This window comes from Pseudochaenichthys georgianus, chromosome 17, assembly GCF_902827115.2.
Source record: "Pseudochaenichthys georgianus chromosome 17, fPseGeo1.2, whole genome shotgun sequence".
Lineage (NCBI taxonomy): Eukaryota > Metazoa > Chordata > Actinopteri > Perciformes > Channichthyidae > Pseudochaenichthys > Pseudochaenichthys georgianus.
Genome location: NC_047519.1, coordinates 34,203,886 through 34,231,802, shown reverse-complemented (window position 1 = coordinate 34,231,802; position 27,917 = coordinate 34,203,886). Strand labels below are relative to the sequence as shown.

Genomic DNA, 27,917 nt, shown 5'->3' with positions numbered 1-27,917 from the left:
TAGGCAAACAGAGCAGCTATTGTTAGCTGCGGACTGAAGTCTCCAGCAGGTTGTGTCAGAGTTTATCCCACACTCACCACCTTCCTACCTGTTGAATATTCACTACACCTTTTTTTGTTTTACAAGAGCCTCTGTCGAAGAACAAAGCTAATCTGTGTGGGGCAGGTGAGGAGAGGGAAAAGTGGAAGGAAGGAAGACAGGAAATCTCGGAGGAAAGAAGGAAGTAAACACGACCGTTGGAGGACTCAACAGGTTCAAATGTTATAACAACGGACTTTTTATAAACTTCCGACGTCGAAAAACGTACTAAAACAACAAAAAAGATGCCGTTGGGACCATGGAGGAAGAAAAACAAGTCGACGAAGGAGCAATTGGTGGAAAACGAAGAGGTCGGCAGCGGACACGCAGGTGCTGGGAGCTTGGCTAATAAATCCTCGGTGAATGGAGCAGGTCTACCGCCTCCACCGGCCAACCTGAGGCCCAAACTGGTGTTCCACACGCAGCTCGCGCACGGCAGCCCCACCGGCAGGATCGAGGGCTTCTCCAACGTCAAGGAACTGTACGGGAAGATAGCAGAAGCCTTTAATATCAGCCCACCTGAGGTAAGAAGAGCTCACCTGGTGTTATAAAGAGTCATGGAAGTGATTTCGTGGTGCGTTCAAGTGCTTAATTTAAAGTATTCGCTACAAGGCTACTTTATAGCTGGATTGGATTAGTATGATCTTTAATCACTTCATCACTTGCAAGTGGAGCTACTTTTAGTCACTTTGCATTGCCTACTTCTAGGTATATTTGGTATAAATCATATTTTATTAGTTTAAAACATATTGTATTGGTAATCTGAACTGAAGTTATTACATCATTTAAGTTGAGTACAAAGGACATGCTTACCCTCTTAAATGTAAGTATAATATAAAGTATATAATAATAAACACAATTATGAAACAAAACAAATCTAAGAAAAAACTATTTTAAATTAAATTCCTCCACTACTTGTTTCTTGACATAAACTCAGCAGTTTTACTCCACTACATTTCAAAGCCACATGTTTAATAAGTGTGGCAATACGTTTCCTTTCAGATTAAGGTAATTAATAATTGATCATTTAATAAAACACAATCCATAGTTGTTAAATAGTGAACTCAAACTCTCCCAACTCACTACTCCACTGGCCCCTTGTCTGTTTCAGGTGACAGAGTTATTATAAGTTCCATTAGAGATATATATTACATTACATTTAGCTGACGCTTTTATCCAAAGTGACTTACAATAAGTGCATTCGACCAACACGATACAAACTTGAAGAAAACAGAATCATATAAGTACATCAGGTTTCATAGAGCCAAAACATTTCAAGTGCTACTCAACTGGCTTTAGATAAGCCAGTCCTTTATTAGTTTATAAGTGCTTTGTTCGCAATATATATATTCCCTGAAACCTTTAAGGTTACTGTTTGTGGCCTAAGGAGATCAAAATATGTTAAACAAACGCTAAGATTACAAAACAGTGAAATGAAATGATGCAACTTCATGTAGTTGTACTCGACTTTGATTCTTCTTTCCTACCCTTTTAATCACAACCCCCAGGTGTATCTTGTGACTGTTCGAGACCCGTGAATTGTAAAACACCTGACCAAACCGAACTCCACCTCAACCAAGTACATTAGTGAAATGCTGTTTACTCATTTTGCATCATTTTACTTTTGATCTTTAATTGGATTTTGCTGTGAATACTTAAATACCTACAGTACATTTCTAACGGTGTAGTTTTACACTGTGGTATTCCTGCATTTACTTAAAGGAGGGGTAGATAATTCACTTCAGAAACACTTTTTGTTGTATTCCATGGAATGCTCTTAACATCTTGATAGCAATGACAATAAATACATAACAAAATGTCATCTGTGGAAGCCGTGGCTGTAAAAAGCACGACCAATCATCTGAGGCGGCTCCTCTCACTACTGCAAGTTGAATACCAGCAGTAAAGGTTTGGGTAAACAGTTTTATAAGTCGCTTTTCTTAGAGATTATCCACGTGGTGTCCATTTAAAGTCAAGTTTTATTGTCCCACGTCAAAGCTATATGATGTTTGCAAAGGCACGCCCTGCCAGCATTGCACGGTGCACACCTTTAACTCTGCAATTTTAAGATAGCTCTGTCTTATCATCATTATAAAGTCACTGGATACCTCTATTTTTAGATACAGTTTCATTCAGCATCATGTTTTTCTGCAGGGCAAGCAGTATAAAAAGCATGTCAATAAGGAGGAGATACTCAAAACAAAAGGCGGCTGTTTCCTCCTCTAAGCCCAGACTTCTTAAGCTGATCTTTTCAAAGGAAAGTGTGAGTAGCATGTTTGGCTTTTGTCAGCCTGAAATACAACTAGATAGTCCGGCGTGGCAGCCTGTTTTCAGTCTGCTGTGCGGTAAAATCAGCAGACAGGAACTTCCTTCCCCCAAAGAGATACAGTCGCTTCATCCAACAAGTGTGACAGTTGGAAAGGAATTTCTCAGGTGTCATGGTACACCCTGAATCACACAATACACGACATCACAAAAGATTTACATGTGATAAGTGGAGCGTTCCCTGAAACTCACCATTTGATCGTGGGAACTGTTCTTGAGGGGCTTTAACTGCAGTTATTCACTCAGCTATCTATGGGTATATGTTCTATCATGTCTATCAATAACACTCATTAGGACTGTTCTGTCCAGACTTGTTTAGTACAGAAACTGCCTTACTGCCATTTCTTATCCTAACAACAAGCACAGAAGAGGAGCTAATGGAATTTTGGATTTCAGCACATTTCTAGCAGCTTGCTTGAAACTACTGGTACTCAAACCTTTATGTCTCTGAGCAAGTGTCTTTGAGCAAATCATTGATCGTGTGCCAGCTTTAGCACTTCTGATTTGTATAGGGATAGGAATTGAGAACATGTTCCATTTGAGAACCGGTTTGAAAAATTATGCCTCAGAGGTTTTTCATTTTTATTGAGGCAGGCATGGTTTTCAGATAAGTGCATGTTGCGAAAACTCATACCGAATGATGTGAAACTCGGCTTCGACGCTGCTGGAAACGTTCAAAAAGTCATGGCCAAGCAGACTTCATTTCACGAAGAAAAATGACAACAGTCCTACTTGTAATATCTGTCAAAGGGTCATCCCAAGTAAAGGTGGAACACAACTAACACCACTAATACGTGGAAAGGTCTTTTGACGTAAAACAGGCTTGAATTCCTGGAATTCCATGTCTTTAACTCCCTCTCTACTCAGTACGCACGATTGACACTGCTTTCCAACTGAGCAGCAGGATGTCTACCAGGGTTAAACATCCAATGTTATAACTACACTAGCGCCACATAGGCAGGATAAACAAATTGTTATTAAATAATACAATTACTGGGTTGAAGCTTAAAACCGGTGAAGGCTTATTTTTACCACAAGGACATTCTTAAGGATTAAATAAGGAAATATACAAATAATTGTATCGATTAGCAGAATCGATAATGTCATTGATATTAATAGCATCATATCAACTGGATCCCTTGTCCCACCCCTCTGTAAAGTTAGTGAAACTCGATATAACCGGACCAGTAAAGATTCCCAATGTTGTTCATTTTTGTCGTTGCCACATGAACAGTTTCCTGCTGAAGTCATGCTTTGAGTCTTGCCAAGCAGGTAACAAAAGAAAAAGAACAACCCACATTTTCAACAAAGCTTCATTCTTGGTGTAGAAAGTTTGTGTGCCACTTAATGGTCTACTCTGAAAAGTGGAATAGATAGTAACACGGAGACAAAGACAGACGCAGAAGGATGGAGTGTGAGTTGTTGTACTCCACAGCTTTTACCACAGGAAGTCCCTCACGTCCTGCTCGGTGGGCATCGCCTCAAATCTGACCAGATAACTTGTCCCAGAGGACTCTGCCCAGACCTCCTCCCTCTATAAACACCCCAAACCTCCCCCTGCTGCACGTGTTCACTGGAGGTGACCTGTCTCTCCCAGAATAAAAATCGATAAAAAAAACTACAATCTACTTTTCGATGGATACCTGCAAGTAAGGCTTTGTTCTGGTTCCAACGGTGTGCTACGATACCAAAATGACACATTTTCTCAATCTATAAAAAGGTGCTACTGATATTTTGTCCATTCTAAATTACCATTAAGTTAAAAAAGCTTCTTTCTGTAACAGTTGGAACAAAACCTGAACATTATACTTGTAGGATTTATTGCAGGGAAAACTGACGGCATCCGATTTTCAGGAATTAAGATTGAAGTTGGATCTCAGTTTTCTGCTGTAGGATTTGATTATTTTCTCTATCTTCTTATCTACTTTCTTTATGATATGATGATACTCAATGGTGTTTGTCACATTATAGTCAGTATTATGGGGGAGGAGCAAGTGGAGGGTCCAGTGCATCATGACATCTTTTTTATCACATAACTGTCAAACACAGCCTACTCTCAAAATGTGCTGAAAGAAAATAATTCCCACTGAGATCACACTTAAGCCATCTGCTTTAGCTCTTTAATCAACATGAATATTTATTTGATGTACTATTAATACACATTTACATATACAAAATATCACAAGTAGCTGTAAATAAAAGATTAAATCATATCAAGAAAATTATTCTTTTACACATCCCAGAGAAAGGATATAGTTAAGGATGGTTTTAAAAGTAATTTGTTGTGTCATTTTAAATAAGAAATCAGACACCATTTAGTAATTTTTTTAGCATGTTATCAATGTAAAATTAGATCTAAGTTAAAGGGGACCTATCATGCAAATTTCACTTTTTGAATATGTGTCTCCGGTGTGTCAGGGAACTCACGCAGCGTCAGAAAATAAAATCCTCTCTTTTCCTCCGTACCCAAATCTCTAAAAACGGGGCTACAACGGAAATGAAATGAAATGATGATCCAGATTTGCGACCGATATGACGTAATATCGGAAATGTAGGCTGGCTTTACACCCACGGCTCTATCAGAAACGTTGCTATAAACCAAAAATCAGCACTTTAGAAACAGGAAGTGAAACAGAGGGATATGAGGCATGGCTAGAATGGGTGATCTGTTTGGTATTTTGAGCAAAACACTTTTAAAAAAAATAAATATTTTTATATATCTGAGACCTATGCTATTGCCTAAATACCTTTAAATCTGATGTTGGATTTTATGCAAGCATAGTGACTTGTTTGTTAACATTTTTAATTCTGCCTTTCTGGTAACATTTTCTGAGAAAAACAAAAAATAGGAGTCAATTGTATCCCTTCTTAAATTCAGATGATCAAAACTGTTTCTAACAGATTTCACTTTACTGTCCAACCTGGTTGCCGAATAAACATGTGTGCAGTATACAGCATGGCATGTGGGTTAAACTGTAGTCAATTCAGTTAAATAAATTGGCAGATGTTGCTTCGATAATAATAATCATGCATAAATTCTACTCCTAAAATATCTGCTGTGAAGAAACTAATCATTAACAGTAATTTTGGAACTGCCTCATTCAATTTAGCGTGACACTAAAGTAAACTAGAGGACTTTAATTGTCGCACATAGAGCCATTAGAAATCATAGCTGTGTCTGTTTGTAAACCTCTCTAGGGCTCTGAGGTTATGAGTGCTTGGCTGGGCCCCATATGAATTATGTAATGAACAATAGCATTGTCTTCCTTGTGCTCATTGCCTCTAATAAGTGACACATTTATTTCCTAAAATACTGCAATAAAGCATCGTGGTGCCTTTTTAATTCGACACAAGCGCTCATGTTAAACCAAGTCACTTTATTTAGGAAGCAGAAGTGATGGAATCTGTCAGAGTGAAATAATAACAGTGAATATATGATGTAAACTTGGCTCAGTCTCCATGTTATCTCATGTAAGACACCGTGTTTCAGTCTTTACACGAAGCATTGGATCTTTTTATGTGCTCGGGTCAAAGTCTCGTTGTTGTCCTCTTCAGCTGCAGAGTTTGAGGTGTGGCTCGGAGACGTTGCTTCTCGTCCACCTGTTGCAGTGAGAGCGTGCTCACCAGGAACACACACACACATTTGCATACTCTTTGAATATCTGCGCTGCGGTCGTGTTAAAGAACAAGTTATTTTGTCCTTTTTGTTTGGCTGGTTTGCAAGTGGTAGTGCTTCCATGTACGCAGCCAGTCATTTGTTCATCAGGGGTGGGGGGGGGGGGGATTAGGGGGAATAATCTCATTTGATGAAGTTTGAGTCTGCTGTTTGTATTAGCCGAGATCCAGCACTCACTTGTAGTACTTTGATAGTAGTGTACTGATCCAGTCCAACTCAAATCAACATCACAACATTCATAGTCCATGTCGGTGTGTAAAACATTAGAGACACCTGTCATTATATTGCAGTCCAGTTCAAAACCACTGCAAATTACATTCTTCATAATAAATACTTCCCTGACAGTGTACCAAAACTAAACATTATGAGTTTGTATATTCAGAATTAATGGTGGATTTTGCTCGATTTATAGATGTTTTTAAGTAAAGTAGTCACCCAAATAGTACATACACAATTACTTAATTGTCAAATAATGTTCAGTTAGTGTAATATCATTTGCTTATACCTTTGACAACATTCTTTAAACATGAAAAATGTAACTTATTCACTGATTTTGTGACTAGAATCAAAACTGGTTTAAAATCATTATAAGAAAAATATTAAAAAAGATGGTTCCATAGAACGACCAATACTCTTTCAAGGAAATGATCTAAAAATCTCCTTTATATCTTAAACTGTACTTTCCCTTTAAAAGAGTAACACATTCTGAAGATATGCTGCAACATGATTCAAGTGAACATGTTGTGGTCACATATAAGTGTGCTTCATTACACCTGTGGCGAGCAATTTAGCAACAATTCTCCATGTGTGACATATCCAACACTAACAAGGAGTGTGTGTCTGTGGTCAGACCCGAGGTGTGTGTGCCGGTTTGTCCCTGATTGGACTGGATGTGGTTTCTATAGGGCTTTAAGTGGACCTGCAGCGCTGCAGAGGCAGCTGAGCCTGCAGGGCTTTTCTGAGGTGAGTCGAGCTTTCTCTCGGCCTCTTTGAGGATTGATGCGTGTTTGGAGACAAATTACACTCGGATAAAAAAAACAATGTGTGTTATGATTACCTGTCTGGCATGGTAGGGTGATGTATCCGAGATGGTTTGACCCCCGTTTGCTTCACTGACCTCTCTCCCTCCCATCATAGCTGTAAATGGTCTGCTATTACTGCATTGGTATCAACCCATTCATTCATCTGCAGTTTATTCTCAAAGGATTCTGTTTTCTCAGTGCATTCACGAATCAAGAAACCAACCGGTTAAACCAGGCTTACTTGAGTTTGATAATCTTAGCAGGTCAGGTTGGTTCTCAGTCTTAGCTATCAGGCTGAACCAGAGGTAAATAGTTTCAGTGTTGATGACTTCAAACCAAACCCAATAATAAGCAGCTTTTTCCAAATATGTCCTTTTTATTTAATTTAATAAAAATCAGAGAGGATCAGACACCCATCATTCTGTCAGACAATCTGAAGTTACTTAGTTTTTAGTTGTTGTAGTTATGTCGCATCTTGCCTGTTATACATTATATTAAGGCCTTTTACATACAAAGAAAATTCACACCCGTCTGCGCTAACAAGTGTAAACTGTTTTTTGCTTTTTTGATGGCATTTGTTTCGTTAGTTTTTGCTTTTAAATTGTAATCTTGATTTTATATATCTATGTTCTTCTTATTGTTTTTGAACATCCCAGTTTTGTATTTCCACGTTTGTTTCACTCTGAATTGATGGATCAGTGCTTGAAAACCAAAATCAGGTTAGCTCTAATTTGACTTTATGAAACCGATGAATCTTCCCTAAGTTGTCAGGCTCACTCACACGGACTCTTACTCTGTTTTCGAGTCACCTTTTTATGAAACAAACCCTCAGTTTTCATTCTGAAGAATCGCACACTTGGTAAATGATTACAGTGGCTTAAACGCTGACGGATGTGATATCCTGTTGGAAACTCAGCCTCACCACAATACACAGCTTACATCAGCATTCCCTGTTAACTGCTAACACACCTGACCCAGGAATAACTCCATGAGAAACAGGACATGTTCAACAGTTCCCTTTCAGCCTGAAACTCTCCTTTAATCATTCTTACCCTCTTTCTGCCATTCAAAGATCTGCTGGAGAGGCTGTAAGTGGACAGGAACAGGTTTCCCCAGTCAACACAGTTTAAGTGCAGGACATCATTTAGAGGTAGATCCAATTAAAGGCTGTATTTACTTACCTTTCTTCAAACACAGGCTGGAGGGCCGGCTGGACAGAATGCATGTATCTGGAGATTTGTAAACATTCAATACATGTATTCTCTTACTTGTATATCGTTGAATATCTGCCTGACAAATGTCTCATTTTGTCTCAATAGCAATTTATTACAAGAGCTTGGGGACTCTCTAAAGGTCGTTAGTTTTAGTACAGTTACCAATTGAGTAGCTTTGCAGCAGTGTGTCATGCTATAGCTAAAAGGAAACCACTTAATGTCATTTTCTGCTGCTGTCTCAATCAAAACTAAATGATTACCACATGTGTTGACTTTGTGACTTGGCTTGGGACCATGGGAGTTTTCCTCCATCTTTGCTGTCCATGCAGTCGGTTTCTTTCGTGTTTAAAGTTAAGTAGGGTTTTACCAGTGAGACAATTTCACTGGGCGGGTGGTGGGGGGTGCGCGGAGAAAAAAAAACAAAAAAAGTTTTAACAACATTTTTATTTATTGACTTTTCATTCCTGTATAATCATTTTGCGCAAAGATGGCACTGTTTGTCAGAGCACTTCATCCTTCTGGGATTTCATGAAGAACAGCTCCAACGCCTGTGTGTGGGGATTGCCCACAATATCGAGTATGTAAGTCGCTTTGGATAAAAGCGTCTAATAAGTAACATCTAATCTAATGTGTGTATGGGAACGCCTCTGGTGCTGGTCCATGTAGTAACGTGTGTTGTTTATTGTTCTCTCTTATCCTTTCGCCTGTATCTACTTGTCTTTCAATCCTTTTTATTTGATTTTAGATTTCTTTATAACTAATGCTGTTGATATATTGTTATTTTAAGGGTGTCTCTTACCATCTGGCCGGGGACAACAGCTGGAAATTAGCCATGTCGGCTAAAGCTGCTCCATTTACTGTTTTTGCGACAGTTCATCGATGGGGACTGTCCACGACACTATAAATAAATAAACTAATAATCTTAGATTCTATATGTGAGCACTTCAACCAATTAGGTTTGCATCTAACAATAGTTTTCATTATCAATCTATCTGCCAATGGTTTTCTAGGATTAATCGCTTGGTCTTTAAGATATCAGAAAATAGTCAAATAGTCTTCTTTTAAATAAGAAACTTCTCTCTCTCTTTTCGAGGCTTAAAACAGCCATTTTGCGTGAATACTTAACTTATGACTCATCATTACAGCAGCTGTAATGCCACATTTTAGCATCGTCTCAAAACTCATATTAAGATTTGCTCTGATTATTCTCCCCTCGACTGTGTATCTTCCTCTTTTGATTCATCGACCCATGAGTGTCTCTATATTGTGTGGTTCTGAACAGATGGCCCTGCCTCTCCTTTCACTCGCCCTCTGCGTGTGGTTATCAGGGTTGTGGTCAGGGTGGTGCAGGCAGTGGGAGGTGTAGTATCTGTTGTAGTGAGTCAGGTTTGTAAGAGGAGGACAGTGGCTCTGCAGTGTGTGTGACGCTGCATCCCAGATACACCCGTCGGTGTGAACATGCTGAGAGCAGGCGCAGCCTTGGTAACCGGGTGTAGGCGTCTGCTGCCGCTCCTCCCACTCACTCATGGGTAATGCCCTGCCTGGAAGGGGGTACTGTTATGGAAAAGATCCATCAATTCAGCTACACCCCTCCCTCCCTCGCCTCCTCTCCTCCTCTAGTGGCCTCCCTTTATTATAATCTCATTCTTTTATAGTCTGGTTTCCCAAGGCAACGCATGAGGCCATGTTGGTAAATGTGTGTGTGTATGTGAACAAGAAAAGCCCAAACAAGGCCGGCCTCGCTGCCAGAGCCTGATTGGTGCTCAAAGGTCATCCTCCTGATGGAGCAGCACAACCAGGAAGTCAGACACTAAATCCTGTCGGGGTATTCTCCCAAGCCAGAGTATGAAGCTCATATCACAACAGAGGCTGCATATGGAAATAACTCATAAGGTTGATTTAGGTAAATAGAGATTAAAGTAGATCACTTTACCTTTTATATACTTATACTTACAGTTTCAGTGTAATCATTTGCAACTATGTTTGAATTACATACGTTTTCTTTTGTATTATATTCCCTTATTTTAACTTGAATTATTTATATTTAGATTCAAAATCTATTACTTTTCTTTATGATAATTTATTAAATGGTTAGTTTAAAAACACTTATTAATAATTCTATATAGAGTGCCACAGTGACGCGTCCTAAAACCCGGGATTAAGCTGCTTCCGGGTACAAGTTGAAGTTGAAGCTTTTTTTTTAACAGTTTGCAGGAGGCAGGTACTTGCTTTCAAGCAGAACACGGGGGAAAACAAACTTAGCGGAGTGTTTACGTGTTCGGTGTAATTACGTACAACGGCCTCGACAACTTCTGTAGTCCTATTCAGCCACTTGGTAACAACCATCGTTTTTCAGACAAGTCAACTCTTCAGAAATCGCCAGTGGGCTCACTGCTGATGTATTTAATGTCGTAGAACAAAACGTGATCTCTCCCTTCAATGGGTGTCAACCACAGACCTTATTTCCAGCTATTTTCCAAAATCCTATGGAGAAATCCCATTGCTTTTTGTCGAAGGAACCGGAAGTGGTAAAATGCTAACTTACTTCCGGGTTTGAGGACGCATCACTTACCTCCCCATGCTTACCTCATTCACACCAACGCAACTCCGGTTCAAGCTCCGTGCTAGAGCTTTTCAGTAGGGATGCTCCGATCGCCAATTTCGGGGCCCATCGCTGGAATCAGTATCGGCCGATACCGATCTCCGATCGAGTGGGCGGGGCCTAAATGGAAGATTTAAACATCACTTTAAATCTTCCATTTAAAGTGATGTTTAAACTCAGTTAATGGGGCTCATTCACTGGAGCTTCCACAAACAACAATCAACTTAATTATTACATTCAAATTATGTACATTATTCAAGTTAACTTTGGAAAATAACACGGGAGAAATGAGCGGAAGCGCTCTCTTTTCCTCTCTCTCTCCCTCTCTCCCTCTCTCTCCCCCCTCTCTCTCTCCTGACAGCCTGTCAGTATCTCATGCAGCTCACTGATCCAGTAATGAGTGACCCGACAGTGAAGAATAAATATATTTATAATAACTAGTTTAGCTTGTTCCAGAGGTAGATAAAATAGCTAAGTGTGTTAGGTCTAACTCTTGTGTGTTTCGTTCCGCTCACCGGTCCGGCGGGCGGAGCTGCAGGATTTCTTCTTCACACACGTTGCATACCGCTATTTTACTCTCTTTTCCCAACGTGACGTATGCGGTGCTTTTGCTCTGGCCGAACCATTTTTTGGTGCTCAAAATGAACCGGATTCCGGAGCTAAGAGGCTCCTCCGCTGCGGTGTGAACAGGAAAACCCGGTGCTTTTCAAGCTCCAGCTCCGAACCGGCCCTGAAACACCGTTGTTGTGAATGAGGTAACTGTGGCACCATTTTTATTTTTCTTTTTATACTTTTCTTTCAGACTTTCTTTGTTAGATGTTCGGTCTGCAAACATCCACACGAAAATTATAAAAACATGATAAAGATAAGAAAAATATGTATTTAAAAAAAGAAGAAGTGTCTCCGCAGATAGCAGTATTATTATACATATGTAATATGCTCTGTTGGAAGGAGCCTGTGACACTTGCTGCTAAAAACTGCTTTGTTGTGCATAAGATAAATAAAGAAGCTGAAACTGAGATCTTATTAATAGCTTCTGTCTAGGAGAGCGTAATAAATGATTCACTCCCATCGGTCTCCTCCTCCGGGGTTTAAAGTGCTGTTAAATCAGACCGCTTGTGTATCGTGTTTCCACGGATCACATCTCCTCCCCCTCTGTCCTGCCAAGATGTGGCAGACCGTTAGGTGTGAAGCCACATTTCCACATTTCTGGCCGAGGATCACAGGCTCAGGACTTAAAACTCAGACACTGTGAGGACACTGTGAGGACACTGAGGGGACAGAGGGCATAACTTGGCTGCTGCAGTGAAGAGCTCCTGATGATTCCTGTATTTAGCACACTGCTGCGTCATCTGCACTCAAACACTTTTATTTTTGAATCTGCGTCACTCTTCAGGCTGTGACTAGCATGAGGGTCATCTGTTGATTGTGTATTAAAGATGAAGACATGTTGTCATTTACAGTAGGGCCTCGTTGTTGTTGTTGTTGTTGTTGTTGTTGTAAATGTTAAGTGATTATAGTATTTTTTTAAATGCATTCAATCACCTTTTATTGAATCATCATAATAACTTTCCACACTACTTTTTAAGCTCAGCGACCTCATTCTTCTTACTATACTTTAAAACTTCAAACATTCAATGCTTCCTCTTTTAAAACTACACAGCTATTGCAATTTAGATTCTAAACCGACTTGGCAATAAACCTGATTCAGATTTAATAATGCTTCTTTTTGAAGTCAGTCTCTTTGCAGGGTGTCCGCGGGGTCTTAAAAAGTATTAAAAGTTGATAAATCAATTTAGCGAAAATGAAGGCTATTAAAATTAAAAAGTATGGAAAGGGTCTTAAAAAAGGTCTTAAAAGGTTTTGCATCTGACTTCAGGATTCCTGCTTTGTTATGTGCTAAATCTGCCTGCTTCCTGTCTGTGTGTTTCCAGATCATGTTCTGCACCCTCAACACTCACAAGATCGACATGGACAAGCTTCTGGGGGGCCAGATCGGCCTCGAGGACTTCATCTTCGCGCACATTAGAGGGATCAAGAAGGAGGTGGAGGTCCATAAATCTGAAGATGCTCTGGGCCTCACCATCACCGACAACGGAGCGGGATACGCTTTCATAAAGGTACGAAGAGACAGAGCTTCTTATCTTTCACATTTAACCTTTTGAAACACACTTGTGTCGAGTTCCTCCTGATGCATATCTCAAAGATGCACCACAGGAATGCACTTTTTGTTTCATTTGGTTTCTGTTGATAGTGTCTGTTCAACCTTGTGTTGCAGAATGATAAAATGACGGCAAAATGCTGCTGTAAAGTCATGTTTACCAATATGCGATTCGCTGTCTTTAGATATATTTTGTTCATTCCAATATCAGAAATGAAGCTCTACCAAGATACAAATTATTCAGTAAGCTTCAGGGATGCAAACTTGTCACCTTTTGGCGAAATTCGCCGTTTTGAATCCAAAATAGGTCGTTTGTGTGATTCATGTAGATCTGCAATAAAAATATTGTTGGGGTATGGGGGGGGTCTGGGACCCGGAGTAATCTGCGGCCGCGAGCTGTTATGTGCCATCATGACACGCATGGTGTTCTTTTTTTATATATTATAATGCAGCGCGAGCTGTGTGCTCGAGTCTTCCTGCCTGTCATGGATGTATAATAAGGCTCTGCTGCTCCACGAGGAGTGTCTTGCTTCAGCAGCTACATTACCTACGGGTGCGTTCGTTAATATTAACTGTGTTGTCCGGAGTCACTGTGTTGGACCGCTGGTGAACAGCTGTTAGAACGGGCCGTTCAGGTGTTCAGAGCAGAGCTCCCTGTCGGAGCGGCAGAGCGTGATGTGCACTGAAAAGTTTTTCTGTCGCAATATTATCGTTGAGCAAACTTAACTAGCAAACTAGCATCACTATCTGCTAACGTTAGCTTTAGCCTTCGTTTTCCATTAGTTTTTTTCATAGGCTATAAACGGAGGTGGTATAAGTATATATCTTGTACTTGAGTAAAAGTAGAAGTACCCAGGTCTTGTACTTGAGTTAAAATAGAAGTACCAGAATGTAGGAACAATCCTGCAATCAAAATGTTCCTCAAATAAAAGTACAAAAGTATTATCATCAAAATATAGTTAAAGTAGCGACAGTAAAAGTAGAAGTACTCAGGTATTGTACTAGAAGCACCAGAGTGTAGGAATACTCTGTTACAGTAAAAGTACTGCATTCAAAATGTTCCTCAAGTAAAAGTATTAAAGTAGCGACAGTAAAAGTAGTCATTGTGCAGATTGGTCCATTTCAGAATAATATATATGATGTGTTTTATAATGATTGATCATGAAGGTGTTCTCAAAGCTGGTGAAGGTGCAGCTAGTGTGAATGACGTTGTATACTGCAGGGTAGCTGGTGGATTTACTCCAGGTGGAACTAAAGTCTGATTCAACACTTGATTATATTTCACATCATTCATCCAGATCTGTGAAGTAACTAAAGGTATTAAATACATGTAGTGGAGTAGAAGTACACCATGTACCTCTGAACTGTCGTGGATTAGAAGTTCAAAGTAGCAAAAGAAACATTGAAATACTTAAATAAAGTACAAGTATCTTAACATTGTACCCAAGTTTATGAACTTAGTTACTTTATACCAGTGGCTATACAGATAGAAAGACTAAGCCTTGCACAGAGGCATGAAAATACATTTTCAAAATGCTCAACAGTGCTGCCAAAATGTTAAACTCACTGCTACACAATTAAAATAAATGCTTTTATATATATTTCTATTAGATGTGACTCTTTGGCGTTTCTGTTCTTAGTAACTGCTGCTTTAGTTGTTCTGACTGCTAAAATAATCCGTTATTCCTCATTTTAAAGCCGATATTCCGTGGGATCTGGGGGCTCGGATCCTTGTCACCTTTTTCATACCTGATGAGTTTGCATCCCTGAAGCTTATTATAGTTTCAAACTAACAAACGTATTTAAATAATGTTTTTTCCATGTCATGTAGAATGTCATGTAAGGTCATAAAAGTCCCTTATGTACATACAAAAATAAAGAAGTTCCCATCCTAATCTACCAGTCTACCATAATATGCTAAGAGGCAGCAACAATTATAATATTAATTAACATATTTATATATTTTCTGTTCTTTGTGTCTAACTTGTACAAAAATACCCAATGTTTGTGTTTGGAAACCGACAGTACTTGAGAATGAATGATTGAAGATACTGAAATGACTTTATCGTGTAAACCACAGCTTGTACAGATCAGTATAGCAGTTGCTAAAACTAACTCATATTTAAGGTCACTTTACACACTTGCTCTCATAGTGGAAGTCCTAATTCAGCTCAGTGTTTCTGCTCTGTAGATGCGAACCAGTCTAATGAGCTTATTTAGTCTCAGACCTCTTACTCACAACAACAGTGCTCACATGTGCCATCATGTGATGCCCAACAGCACTGCAGCTGACAGTTTGTCACAGTAAAGCCTTAGTTGGTGTTTTAATGCTGTTGTAGCGACTTTAAAGTAGGGCTGCCACTAATAATCATCTATATTGATATATTATATATTTAATACATTATTCTGCAGATAATTGTCTAGAATAGATGAATCAGTAAAATGTTGGAAAAGGCAGTGAATTTTGAGTGTAATATGACATCAAATATTGACATTTCCAGTGCATGGCTGAAAACATGTCTTTATGAGGATTTAATCACACGGTTAATCTCATATCTAATAAAATAGTAAGCTATTATAATTGTGTCGATCGACGAATGAATGATTTCATGTTTGTTTCAGCTCTGCTTAAAATTCAGTGACAAACTTTTTCAGATATATTCAAATGTAACATATTGATGTGTGTGAAATAGAACTACTATATATTTCAAGTTAATCTTCAGTTCTTTAACATCTTATGGATCAAAAAGAGATTCTTTACAACACGAATAGCCTTTTTGATCCAATCTGGGTTATTTTACACCTAATGCAGGAGTGGTTTTACATCAGTTATGCAACGCAATGAAAGGGCAGATCCAGTGGACTTGGAGAAGTATTGCAGGAGTACACACACTGTTGTCTGCCTTTGTATTTTTATCTTGGACAAACCTTTATTTTTGTGTGTGGCGCCTGTTAAATGTATGACACGATTTTGCTGGCTTTTAATTTCCCCTGACTTGTTGTGTATTGCAGCGTATCAAAGATGGCAGCGTGGTGGACGGGGTGAAGGTGATTAATGTGGGCGACCACGTACAGTGTATAAACGGACATAACATCGTGGGGACGCGGCATTATGAGGTCGCCCGCATGCTTAAAGAGCTGCCCAAAGACAAGATGTTCACACTGAAACTGGTGGAGCCCATGAAGGCCTTCGGTGAGTCAGAGACGCCGTGCAGAAACATATCAGCGTTCACACACCTTCAGGGTTTAGTCGCTAAACATATCCAGGAAGGAGCTCGTGCTGCAGAGTTTCTCAGCATGTCGGCAAGGAATCATGAGATTGTCATTATAATAGGATTTGCATAAAAAGAAAACCTAAAACATTGGAATGCTTATCTATGCTTCAAGAAGGTCAAATGATACCTTGGCTGTCTATAATACCTTGGCGATTGCACTGCTTTTCTTTCAGGGCTAAAACATATCTTACAGAAACCATAACTGGTCATTTTTATAATGTTCATGTCTGGTTATAAGCAGCTGAAAACATCAGTGTGTTGCTGCTTAGGTTCAGCAGCATGACAGTTTGAGATACCGGGTGTTTCTCAATGCCGAGGACGCTTCCTTGGTAGGACATGTCCCTCCGAGTCAGGTCCTTCAGCAGCGAGGCAAGAATCCTTCCTAGCCTCGGAAAACGAAGAATTGTGGGGATTTTAAGACCGCGGAGGATACACATGTGCAGCCTCGAAATGTCCCGCAACGAAGGACGCCAGGCTTGGTAGAATTCCAAGCATCCTGGACATTGGAACAGTCCTTCGGCGGGACTCGGGACGTAGCATCCTTGAAATAGTGGCTCTGGAGCAGCCTTCCTCGACATTGAGAAAAACCCACTGTCTTTCCTCCTGAAGACTTTTCCTTTTCCTTTGCCTTTTATTAAATCAAATCAAAGCACTGTAACTTCTTTATAGTTTTTGTACCTCTCTTATTCTGATCTAGTTTTAATTTGTATTGTCTTGGAATTTAATAACAGTTTTTATTGTGTCTAAATGTAATATTATAAAGTGTTTCTTTGGCACTATGTCCCAATGTGTTTTATGTAAAGCACTTTGAATTGCGTTGTTGTTGAAATGTGCTATATAAATACGTGCCTTCTGATTGACAGAAATGCTTGAGCCCAGGTCAAAAGGGGCCAAACCTGCCAGCGAGAACAAGATCGGCACGGGGAGGGGGACCCTGAGACTCCGCTCCAAGGGCCCAGCCACTGTAGAGGAGGAGGTGAGCTGATTTAGGGAATCCCACTGAGACCTGGGAGTTCCTATTCTGGGAAACATAACTTTTCTCACTTTACACATGCAACTGTTGAAATGATTATGAAGAATACTTGGAAGTTGTCTTTTCTTGCTCAAGATATCATCGTAAAGGCTCTCTCTGTTGAAGATACACACAAACAAACTAAAGATGTTACTTATCCTGCAGTTTCTCCAAATCATCATGCACTATTTGTCAGCCCTCATCTGGAATAATAAGTCACTGATCAGACTTATTATGTATTTGATGAAAATGTCCAAGTGTCGTGCAAGACAACCGCAACATACTGCAGTGAAACCCAGGATGAGAATGATTGAAACCGAGTTGTTTGTTTTGTCTTTTCTAGCCAACAGAATTTGAGGAGAAGGCGGTAAAGAAAGTGGACGACCTTCTGGAGAGCTACATGGGAATCAGAGACACTGAACTGGGTGAGTGAGAATATTCACAAATATCACGAGTATGTACGTAACTCTTCTGAGGAATGACGAGATGATTTGCTTGTACGATTTTTCTAAAGTAAAGCAATAACATTACCACCGCTATAATTATCTAAGGCTAACTGCTCATTCTGCCTAGCGTACTTGTTTGTATTCATTCAGTAATATTCATTTGGAGTTCAAATGTAAGATTCACGAGCTAAAACGGAGAAGGATTCTTTCAGAAGATCAGGCCAACCTGTCATTAGACTGGGGAATTATGAATGGTCTAAGGCAGGGGCGTCAAACTCAAATACACAGTGGGCCAAAATAAAGAAATGGGTACTCGTCGAGGGCCGGACTGGTTCAATGTTTATTGCAAAACTTATTGAAATGAACTTATTGCACATATTAAACCTGGAACTAACGAAGCTTAAACTATTGCCTATAAAACAACATTAAACATTAAATAATCAGTTTCATAATTCATTTCTTATGGCTCCATCTGCAGTCATTTCTTATGATTACATTTTTCCACAGGCCAACAACAGCTTCAAAAAAACAATTTCCCTCAAAGAACAAACCAAACAAACAGAAACCACACAAAGTGCAGAAGGAAACATCCATTAAACTAAGTGTGCTGCTGTGATGCTAGTTCAGATACTTGGCATCTCATCTTGGGTGCAAGGTCATCAATGTTTGGGGTCAGGCTCTGAGCGGAGGAGACCCTCAGGATGGAGTGAAGGTGTGCGTGCAATATACCGGAGGGCCAGATCTAATAGTAATTAAAAATGATCCTGCGGGCCGAAATTAAACCCACCAAGGGCCTGATTTGGCCCCCGGGCCTTGAGTTTGACACATGTAATACATCTTGTATCTAGCTAAGAGAAATCCTGACCATCGCTACAGTCATTCAGTAAAATGTTCTTCTTCTCTTCTCTCTCTCTCTGCAGCCGCTACGATGGTGGAGGTCGGCCGTGACAAGAAGAACCCGGATGAATTCGCCATGGCGTTGGACGAGACCCTCGGAGACTTCGCCTTTCCCGATGAGTTTGTCTTTGACGTGTGGGGGGCTATCGGAGACGCCAAGCAGGAAAGATTTTAAACACGCTCCTGCCCCTCAACACACACGCGCGCGCACACACACACACACACACACACACACACACACACACACACACACACACACACACACACACACACACACACACACACACACACACACACACACACACACACACACACACACACACACACACACACACACACACACACACACACACACACACACACACACACACACACACACACACACACACACACACACACACACACACACACACACACACACACACACACACACACACACACACACACACACACACACACACACACACACACACACACACACACACACACACACACACACACACACACACACACACACACACACACACACACACACACACACACACACACACACACACACACACACACACACACACACACACACACACACACACACACACACACACACACACACACGCACGCACGCCATGTATACATCACTTCAGGGGACATTACATTGACTTACATGCATTTCCTGGAGACTTATCCTAACCTTAACCATAACCAAGACATGCCTAACCCTAACCCTTACCCTACGGTACGTCCACACAGCAGCTTTTCAAAAATCTTGAAAATCTTGGAGCTGGGCGTGTCTGACAGCTTGGGGACTTTTTGCGACCAACAACCAATCACATGAATCTCCCGCCCCCGACATACAAAGCAAAAAACCCCGGGGATTTTATGCGAGCAATATATAAATATATATAAACTCCCCAAACAGGCGGAAACCCACCAGTTTCACCCTCTGTCTCTGCCACCTCCCTCCATGCCTGGTTCCTCCGGTTTGTATCCCGTTAATAGTTCTGGTCGTAAAGAACCGGGTGATTTGCTACCGTAATTTCTCGTTTGGAATATGAGGAAATGAACTGCGGTCTGGTTCTCCCTGCTTACACGCGGTTTGATTGGCTAGCGCTTCTACTGTCAGATTTGCATAAACGTGTTTGATTGGCTGACGCTTCCAGCTCAGCTTCAAAAGTTGAACATTGCTCTACTTTTGAATCCTGGAGATCCTGGAAATCTTCGCTTCGCTCCCCCGCAATGCAGTTCGGGGAAAAGCGAGGCAAAGTGACGTCATCCCCATTCAAAGTCAATGGGCAGAGAGGCGGTGGAAGTTGCTTCTGAAGCTGCTGTGTGGACGTACCGTTAACCTTACCCTTACCCTAACTCTAATCCTAAACCTAACCAAGTCTTCACCCTAAAATTAATGATCCCCCTCATGGGGACCTCCAATTTGTCCCCATAAGGGAAGCCAGTCCCCACACGTGACTATGTAAACATATTTAGGTCCCCACATGTATAGTAATGCTAGCACACACACACACACACACACACACACACACACACACACACACACACACACACACACACACACACACACACACACACACACACACACACACACACACACACACACACACACACACACACACACACACACACACACACACACACACACACACACACACACACACACACACACCCACCCAAACTCACATCTAATATCCTCAGAATCAAACTGGACCAACTTCAACCTCCACAAACTGGAAGTGGATAAATCGTTGCTGCCATCACTTTGATCGTGAGTGTAGCTTTGGACTTTGGAGTCTTGAAGTGTCAGTAAAGTCAGCTTAGGTGAGGAATTAAACACGTAATGCTTTTTCAAACACTGGACCTGTTTCCTGGAGCCTGACGAGTTAGTGATTAATTCCAGACGTTGTATAATACCTTTGTACACCCCCCCCCCCCTTCCCTCGAGAGACTCTTAAAAGCTCTTCTTCTTCTTGTGAGAGTAGCGAACAGCGGTCTATTACACTGGGTATGTGCACACCTTACATGTTCTAACAATCAGTTTAAATCACACTTTATAGCTGTGTCATTTTGATTATACAGATGTCACACAGCTTTTTATAGATTTTTGTTTTATATATAAATGTTGCTGATTTTATAGCAGCAGCGTTGTGTAATTAGTGTAATTATAGTGGTTGTAGTAACTCCTCTTTTTATTTCCCTCCTTTCTTTTAAAATCTGTAAATGACCTCACAGTGGAGAAAAGGATACATTCACTTTGCTGATGTTTGTTTGCTCTCTGTGCCCTTACACCCCTCAGGCGTGAGCCCTTCGTCAATAGACTTAGCAATACACAGAACTGAGTTTTATTTTTAATTAAACCTTTAGCCAAGTTTTCTGACACATTCCACCATCATTCCTTATGTTTCTCGTGTTGTTTTAGTCTGTTAACATGTCATGAAATTAGTCTTACTTTTAGATGCACCCTTATTTTTTTCCTGTAATTTATTTTATCACGATAAATCCTATGCTTTAAGTCATTTTTACACTGAGACATGGCTCAGTATGAAAGACAGTTCTTTCTTAAATAAGCCATTGTTGTGTCTGGAATGGGATCAATTGCAATCCAATGTCTTCAATAAATGCCCTCGCATTAATGGACCTGCACTATCAAACTGAATTTAAATAGTGACTTGATTAGTGTCATCTACTGTTAACTGTATGCAGCAGTTTCATATTGTTTGACGAACCATAAGGGATCACTGTTGTTGGATAGACAATAAAACTTGATATACTGTTATTACTGCTGTGTCATGAATGCATCACGCTCACACACCACTGAGTTCAACAAACTTTATTTGCACACCAGGCTGTGTACATGTATAAAATACATCAAGACACATTACCAATGTTTTCATCCCTCATTCAAAGAGTTTAACCAACAAACAAAAAACGGGTACCGAGTGGTGTCACGAGCAGCCAAACAAACCCGAAAACAACAAGTTTATAGATATAGCTAAAGTATACATTAATTGGCAGGTTTAAATGAATACGTAATATTGTTTAAAGACTGAGGATAACATAAATCAGAAGTACGGAGCCTATGTTGTTATGCATGGTAAACAACACATTATAATAAACGTACTGTAGAGGATATTTGGAAGCACATTACTGTAGATGTTAATGTCAAATGAAACACTGTATAATTTGTTGGGTAAAAGCATATTACAAAAGTTGCAATACAAGGTGTTAGGGAAACTTCTATAAAGACTCGCATTTCATGGCCATATTGTGACAAACATGGAAATGTACTTCAAACTTGGCATTTTCCAGAGGTTTCCATTCAAAAACAGTGTATGCCAGTGAGAGGTAATGGCAGCTAACTTGGCTAGCGTGTGTTGGTGTTAGTCTACAGATACAGTACATGGCATTAACGGTAGACGACGACAGGAAGTGTTGGAAAAAACACCGTACAGGACAAAAAGAAATACTCAAGCACCGATTTTAATGGTTGCCTTGGTTCAGTTCTGTGTGGGGGGTGTTGCTGAGGCTCGGGGGTGGGGTGTAGCCCTTCAGCCCGACGCCCTTCAGCCCGACGCCCCCCCTCACAGCTCGTCTCCGGTGTGACCCTGCTTGGAGGCGTCGCCCGTCAGCTTCTCCTGCCCCTCCTTCATACCGGACACCACTGAGCGGGGAAAACACACGTTAGGGCTGCACGAGTCGGACAACATAACTAGGTTTGATTATATGAACACATTTGTAATTGTGATTTGATTGCGATATTGTCCTGATATGTTGGTGTTGGTCAAATGAAAGTTCAATTTTACTTAAAGAAAATCTAAATGAACCCATTAATAGTCTGGATGTTTTACCATGTTCGGCGCTGCTGTAGAAGTACTTGTAGTTTGGATTTCCGTTCTTGTTGGTGATTTCAGGATGGACTTTGCCGCTGGGATCTGTGAGGAAAGAGAACGTTAATATGAAAGGTTTGCAAAAGTTGAAATCCAAACATAAGGCTGCAACCGACCCATTTTTTTCCTTCAATTAATCTGACGGTTTATTTCTTGATTGATGTATTAATTATTTGCTCAGTTCAATTTCAGATAATTGCTTTCCTAACAACTCTCCAAATGAGAATGCCACATAAAGGTGACATATTAAACTACTTTACTAGGTTCAATCAAAGGTTGATGAAACACCTTCAACTATTTGAGATGTTCCTGTGTCGTTGTATTCCTCTGTGTTGTCCAATATGCATTGCAGTTAATTTACAAATCCTTGATTAGAAGCTTGCTTTCTCACTGAAAAATATAACCTCTCTCCACACTAGGATAAGAACATTCTACTGAAACGTTATCAGACACTGTGTTATTATAGACTAAACTATCCGTCTCGCTAATGGACGATTCTGACTCAACCGCCCCCGTACCGAGGAAAAGAATCCGAGGAATGTATCCTCCGTCTGGGCTGTAGGTTTCATCCTTTGGCTCCTCCTCATCCTGCAAACACGAGACAACGGATCATTTACAAGACCTCATAATAAATACAGTATGTTAGTGTTGGCTAGTAGCGATCATAAAACACAAGTGAATTTAAACCTGGTTAAAGAAACTGTTTATTTACGTACCTCCAGGTTGATCATAACAAAGTTGTGTGCAAGTTCAGAGATTTCCTTGGACTCTGCAAATTTGGGCTTCAGTGCTGATGTAGAAGGAACAAAAAAACTGTTAAAGGAATGGTATGCTCATGACACTCATTTTTTTAAAAATTATCATCCGATAAAACAGACTAGTCTCTGCCAGTCTCTCTTTTTTTTTTTAATCCGATGACATTATCAGTGATTTTAAACTGATTATATACTGAAATAACATCAACACTGTGGGCGCCGCCATTTCCCGGACGTGACGTAATCCATGCGTTTGGTTTTCGAAGACACGTTGATCTCCATGTTATTTACTGTAGTTTCTCTCTTCAAATATGCCTCACTGTCGCGAAATATTGCCATAATTCGGATAGGAACAATCCACGGAATGCTCGGTTCCATCTGTTGCCAAAAGGTAAGCATAAGAAGTACATTCGGAGGCAGTGGCTAGCGAAATGTGGCCGGCCCGAACCGAGAGATTTACAGGCTCATGTATGCAGCGAACATTTCACATTTCCGGACGACTACTCTGAGAGTATGATCAAACATAACATGGGATTTAAAGAACAACCATTACTCAATGGAGATGCAGTACCATCGGTCTTTCTGGTGTCATCACCGACCAGGACACCAGTTCGGCCAGTTGAGAAATCGCCCTCTGCAAGTGTGAAGCGACGGAGGAGCAGAAGTAGTGCTCGGAGTAAGAATAAGGTATGTTATAGCGCATTTCCATTGCAGCGGCTAGCCCCGTTTTAACGTCCTTTAGCGTCCAGGCCAGGACAGTTTTTGGTGGCCTTTCCATATAGCGTAGTACCGGCTAGTGTGTATTTTACCCCAGTTTTTTCCGGCCCCATAAAATCGTGATTCTATGGCCAGGGACAACGAAGCTGAGTATGCTAAACTAGAGAGGGAATCGCTAGCAAGGGTGGTACTACATGCATACATATAGTATCTTATATCATCTTCCCATTATACACACATGCATTTCCAAACATTTGGACTACCTATGTTGCAAATGTATTATCTTTTCAATTTACACACGGCATCTATTGCACGTCTGTCCGTCCTGGGAGAGGGATCCCTCCTCTGTTGCTCTCCCTGAGGTTTCTCCCATGTTCCCTTTAAACTGTGGGTTTTCTTCGGAAGTTTTTCCTTGTACGATGTGAGGGTCTAAGGACAGAGGGTGTCGTATTGTCATACTGATATGTATGGCTGAATTCCCCCATCCAATCTCTTCACATTGGTCAAAACTTGTTCCTCTGCTGACGAGTCCGAACTGAAATACTCCACCATATTTCCGTGTGTTGACAAAGTGAACGCATGGATGACGTCACGACCATCACGTGACTACTGAAAATGGCAAACATGGCGGCGGCCAGACGGAATATACAGGTCTTGATAAAAAAGAGCTATAAAATCATTATTTACCGGGGAATATCGCTGATTTTTTCAGGGTATGGTTTAAACATAACGTTTCACTAAATACTGAAGTTTTGATTAATTATCTAATTAGTGGACCATTCCTTTAATCATTATCTTATATGGCTATTAAACAAACAAAAGCCAACCTTAATAAAAATGTCCTGTTTGCCCACATTACAGACGATCATTAGCCTGAGCTGACGGGATAACTCATGTTTAATCATCTGCATGCAGTGGGATACCGTTTGTTCTCTGTCTAAACAGTGGAATAAATATCTCGCATAATACAACATTTTGAAAACGTTGCCTACTTTCCCCCCCTTTTTTCTGCTGTATCTATGCCTGAGGTTTCTATAATGAAAGGGAGAAACACATCATTATAATGTTTTACCTTTGCAGGCTCCACACCAGGTTTTGTGGATGATGAGCATGATTGGCAGTCCGCTGTCGATGCAAACATGACAACATTTACATTTTTTACCTCATTTACGTTTCAATAAAAAAAACTTCAAGTACCTTCCACAATTGTATAATGAATATTCTTTACTTGTTTATACATTATTTTACCAGTAGTTTGGTCTATTATAGTGTATTATTACTAATTCTGTATATTTTATAATGGATATACTCTTAATATATAGCTTTCTACTCTTGATATGCAAATATTTACTGTTTATTTAATTATATTTTTAACTTGTGCAATACCATGTTCACATGCTGCTGTAACAAAACAATTCCGGATCAATAAAGTTTATTCAATCTTACCTTCATACTAAGAATAAAATATAGTAACTGACTTCAGTTGAGCCTGCAACTGCCTATAATGATATATACACTATAATAACTTTATTTTTCAGTTGTTATGATATATACACTTTTAATCTTTGAATAAAACATTGAGTAAAAAATCCTGAAAATCTGCTCCAGTAATTTGTGGAAATGTAGACGTTGGGATTTCTTTAAAAGTTGTTTAAAGCCTCAGGGCTAATGATTATACAGAAGGCGGCTCAGCAGGTTTTAGGAAGTGTGTGTAATATTTCCCTCAGTGTGTGTGTAATATCTCCCCTCTCAGTGTGTGTGTGTGTGTGTGTGTGTGTGTGTGTGTGTGTGTAATATTTCCCCTCAGTGCGTGTGTAATATCTCCCCTCTCAGTGTGTGTGTGTGTGTGTGTGTGTGTGTGTGTAATATCTCCCCTCTCAGTGTGTGTGTGTGTGTGTGTGTGTGTGTGTGTGTGTGTATATAATATCTCCCCTCTCAGTGTGTGTGTGTGTGTGTAATATCTCCCCTCTCAGTGAACTCACCTGGCCTCAGCTTCTCTCTTCCCATCATCCAGCGTCCTCCAGTGGATGTTATCTCCAAACCCTGCCGGGGGGGAAGTGGATTAATGAGCACACATCCATTGTGTCACTGGAATATTATATTTCTACAGCAGGGCGGGTCTGCCCTAAATACAATATCAACAGAAGGAGTTGTCGGGAAGCAAACCAATGGAGGTAATGGAATATGCTACGTTCAGTCAATAGCTCGTAGGTTTATATATTAGCATTGGGACAAATTATGCAATATACTGAATTAAGATTCCTCCTCATCTGCATGCAGCTGCAAGGCATATGTGATTGTGAAAATAATACTACTGTATAAATTACTCATATACGTGAGAAACATATGATTTCCGTACACAATGATTGACTGTTTTGAAATAAAATAAAATAAACTATTTAAATAAAAATAAAATAGTATATCCTAAAAATAAAAAGTATTTTCTAACAGTTTTTGCCAATTACATCTTGTATTACACTATGGATATATTTATTTTATTAAGAAAACATCTGTTTCCTATGGGACAAATAACGTTTTTTTCATCAGAATGGAATCACTGTTTACATTAAAAAAGGGAATAATTTTTCTATACTGGGATTTTTGCAGTAAAAACATGTTGGTTTATCTGGAAAAACATGAAATTAAGAGTTAATTTGTGGCTGAAAAAGCGCACTTTTATTAAAACACCTGTCCAGGACGCAGAGTTAGTGATCCAGGATGTTCATACAAAGACACACAGCCCTGGTAACTCTATCAATGACCAGAAATCTGCTCACACTCGCTTCACTTTGTGTGTTAACTCCAAAAATACCAACTCACCTTTCCCGCTGGCTGCTTGAACAACATCATGAAAGCACGTCAAAGAAAACAAAACCTGCAGAGATGAAACTAAAGCGATTTTCACTAAAGACGTTTGCATTTTGACGAGCTAATGGCAACAAGCTAATGGCACTGACTGTAGTGAACCAGTGACCCGGATGTTCAACCACAGGATTTCACAATAAAAGTCTCTCGGATTAAGTTTCAAGTTTTTAATGTGTCCCTTAAAAGTCCGTTAATATAGGAAAATGATGATACAATAATAATAATAATAATGTTAATTATATAATGTTCTTTAGTTGTAGTTCCTTAAAGTTATTTAAAACTAAACAAAACATTATCTTTGCAAAAAATGAAATCCTTGTAAATTGTTTTTATTTATTTATATCAGGTCTGTAGACAAGCATTTTTCTTCTTCCTACTTCATTTCAGACATGAAAAGTTAATTGATGTTGCTTGCAGATAGAAAAATGGGTTTATAACTATGTTTATTTCAAAATAACATATTTGAGGCGTCACCCATCCTCAGCAGTGACGTTAAACTGACGTCACATCCACAAAACCGCGTGCTCCTGGCTGCGGTTTCAACTGGTAAAGTTAGACAGCGAAATATATCAAAGAAACCGGAAATCAGTACCAAAACTAAAGTTTAAAAGCCGCTTGGAACTTCTGTGTGAACTATTCATATCTTAATGCACTGTAACTTTTTATTCATGTACTTTTTATTCATGTATTTTTTATTTTAATGTTTCTTTTATTATCTTTTACTGTTTTTGAATGCCTTTCATTTTTGTAAAGCACCTTGAATTGCCTTGTGTTGAAAGGTGCTATTTAAATAAACTTGCCTTGCCTTGCTTTATAATTAATACATTCATATTTTTAGGCATTTTGCATATTAAATCCAATAGATCAAAACGTATATATCTTAACTTTATTATTAATATGTTCCAAATAGAATAAAAAAAAAGAAATTGCTGTTGTTGGGTTCACGGTCATTTTACTTTGAAAATATTATTAGGAA

The 27,917-nt window shown here is 39.8% G+C and overlaps 2 protein-coding genes across 3 annotated transcripts; one reads left to right on the top strand and one right to left on the bottom strand.

The window, feature by feature from the left end:
* Nucleotides 1–18,982, top strand: gipc2 (GIPC PDZ domain containing family, member 2). Of its 2 annotated transcripts, none has more exons than XM_034104779.2 (6): nucleotides 1–602; nucleotides 12,852–13,037; nucleotides 16,091–16,271; nucleotides 17,217–17,329; nucleotides 17,709–17,790; nucleotides 18,732–18,981. In XM_034104779.2, exons 1-6 carry the CDS (start codon nucleotides 324–326, stop codon nucleotides 18,881–18,883), a joined length of 993 nt encoding a protein of 330 aa, XP_033960670.1. In that variant the 5' UTR covers nucleotides 1–323; the 3' UTR covers nucleotides 18,884–18,981. The 2 variants fall into 2 exon arrangements, with proteins under 2 accessions (XP_033960670.1, XP_071062349.1); XM_071206248.1 differs by lacking the exon at nucleotides 1–602 and adding an exon at nucleotides 12,178–12,245 and having other exon boundaries at nucleotides 18,732–18,982.
* Nucleotides 18,983–21,532: 2,550 nt separating this feature from the next.
* On the bottom strand, nucleotides 21,533–27,054 carry txndc12 (thioredoxin domain containing 12 (endoplasmic reticulum)). Its single transcript, XM_034105179.2, has 7 exons — nucleotides 26,897–27,054; nucleotides 26,059–26,119; nucleotides 25,149–25,201; nucleotides 23,321–23,394; nucleotides 23,123–23,192; nucleotides 22,566–22,649; nucleotides 21,533–22,378 (listed from the first exon to the last, which is right to left on the bottom strand). Exons 1-7 carry the CDS (start codon nucleotides 26,994–26,996, stop codon nucleotides 22,299–22,301), a joined length of 522 nt encoding a protein of 173 aa, XP_033961070.1. The 5' UTR covers nucleotides 26,997–27,054; the 3' UTR covers nucleotides 21,533–22,298.
* Between the last annotated feature and the right edge of the window lie 863 nt (nucleotides 27,055–27,917).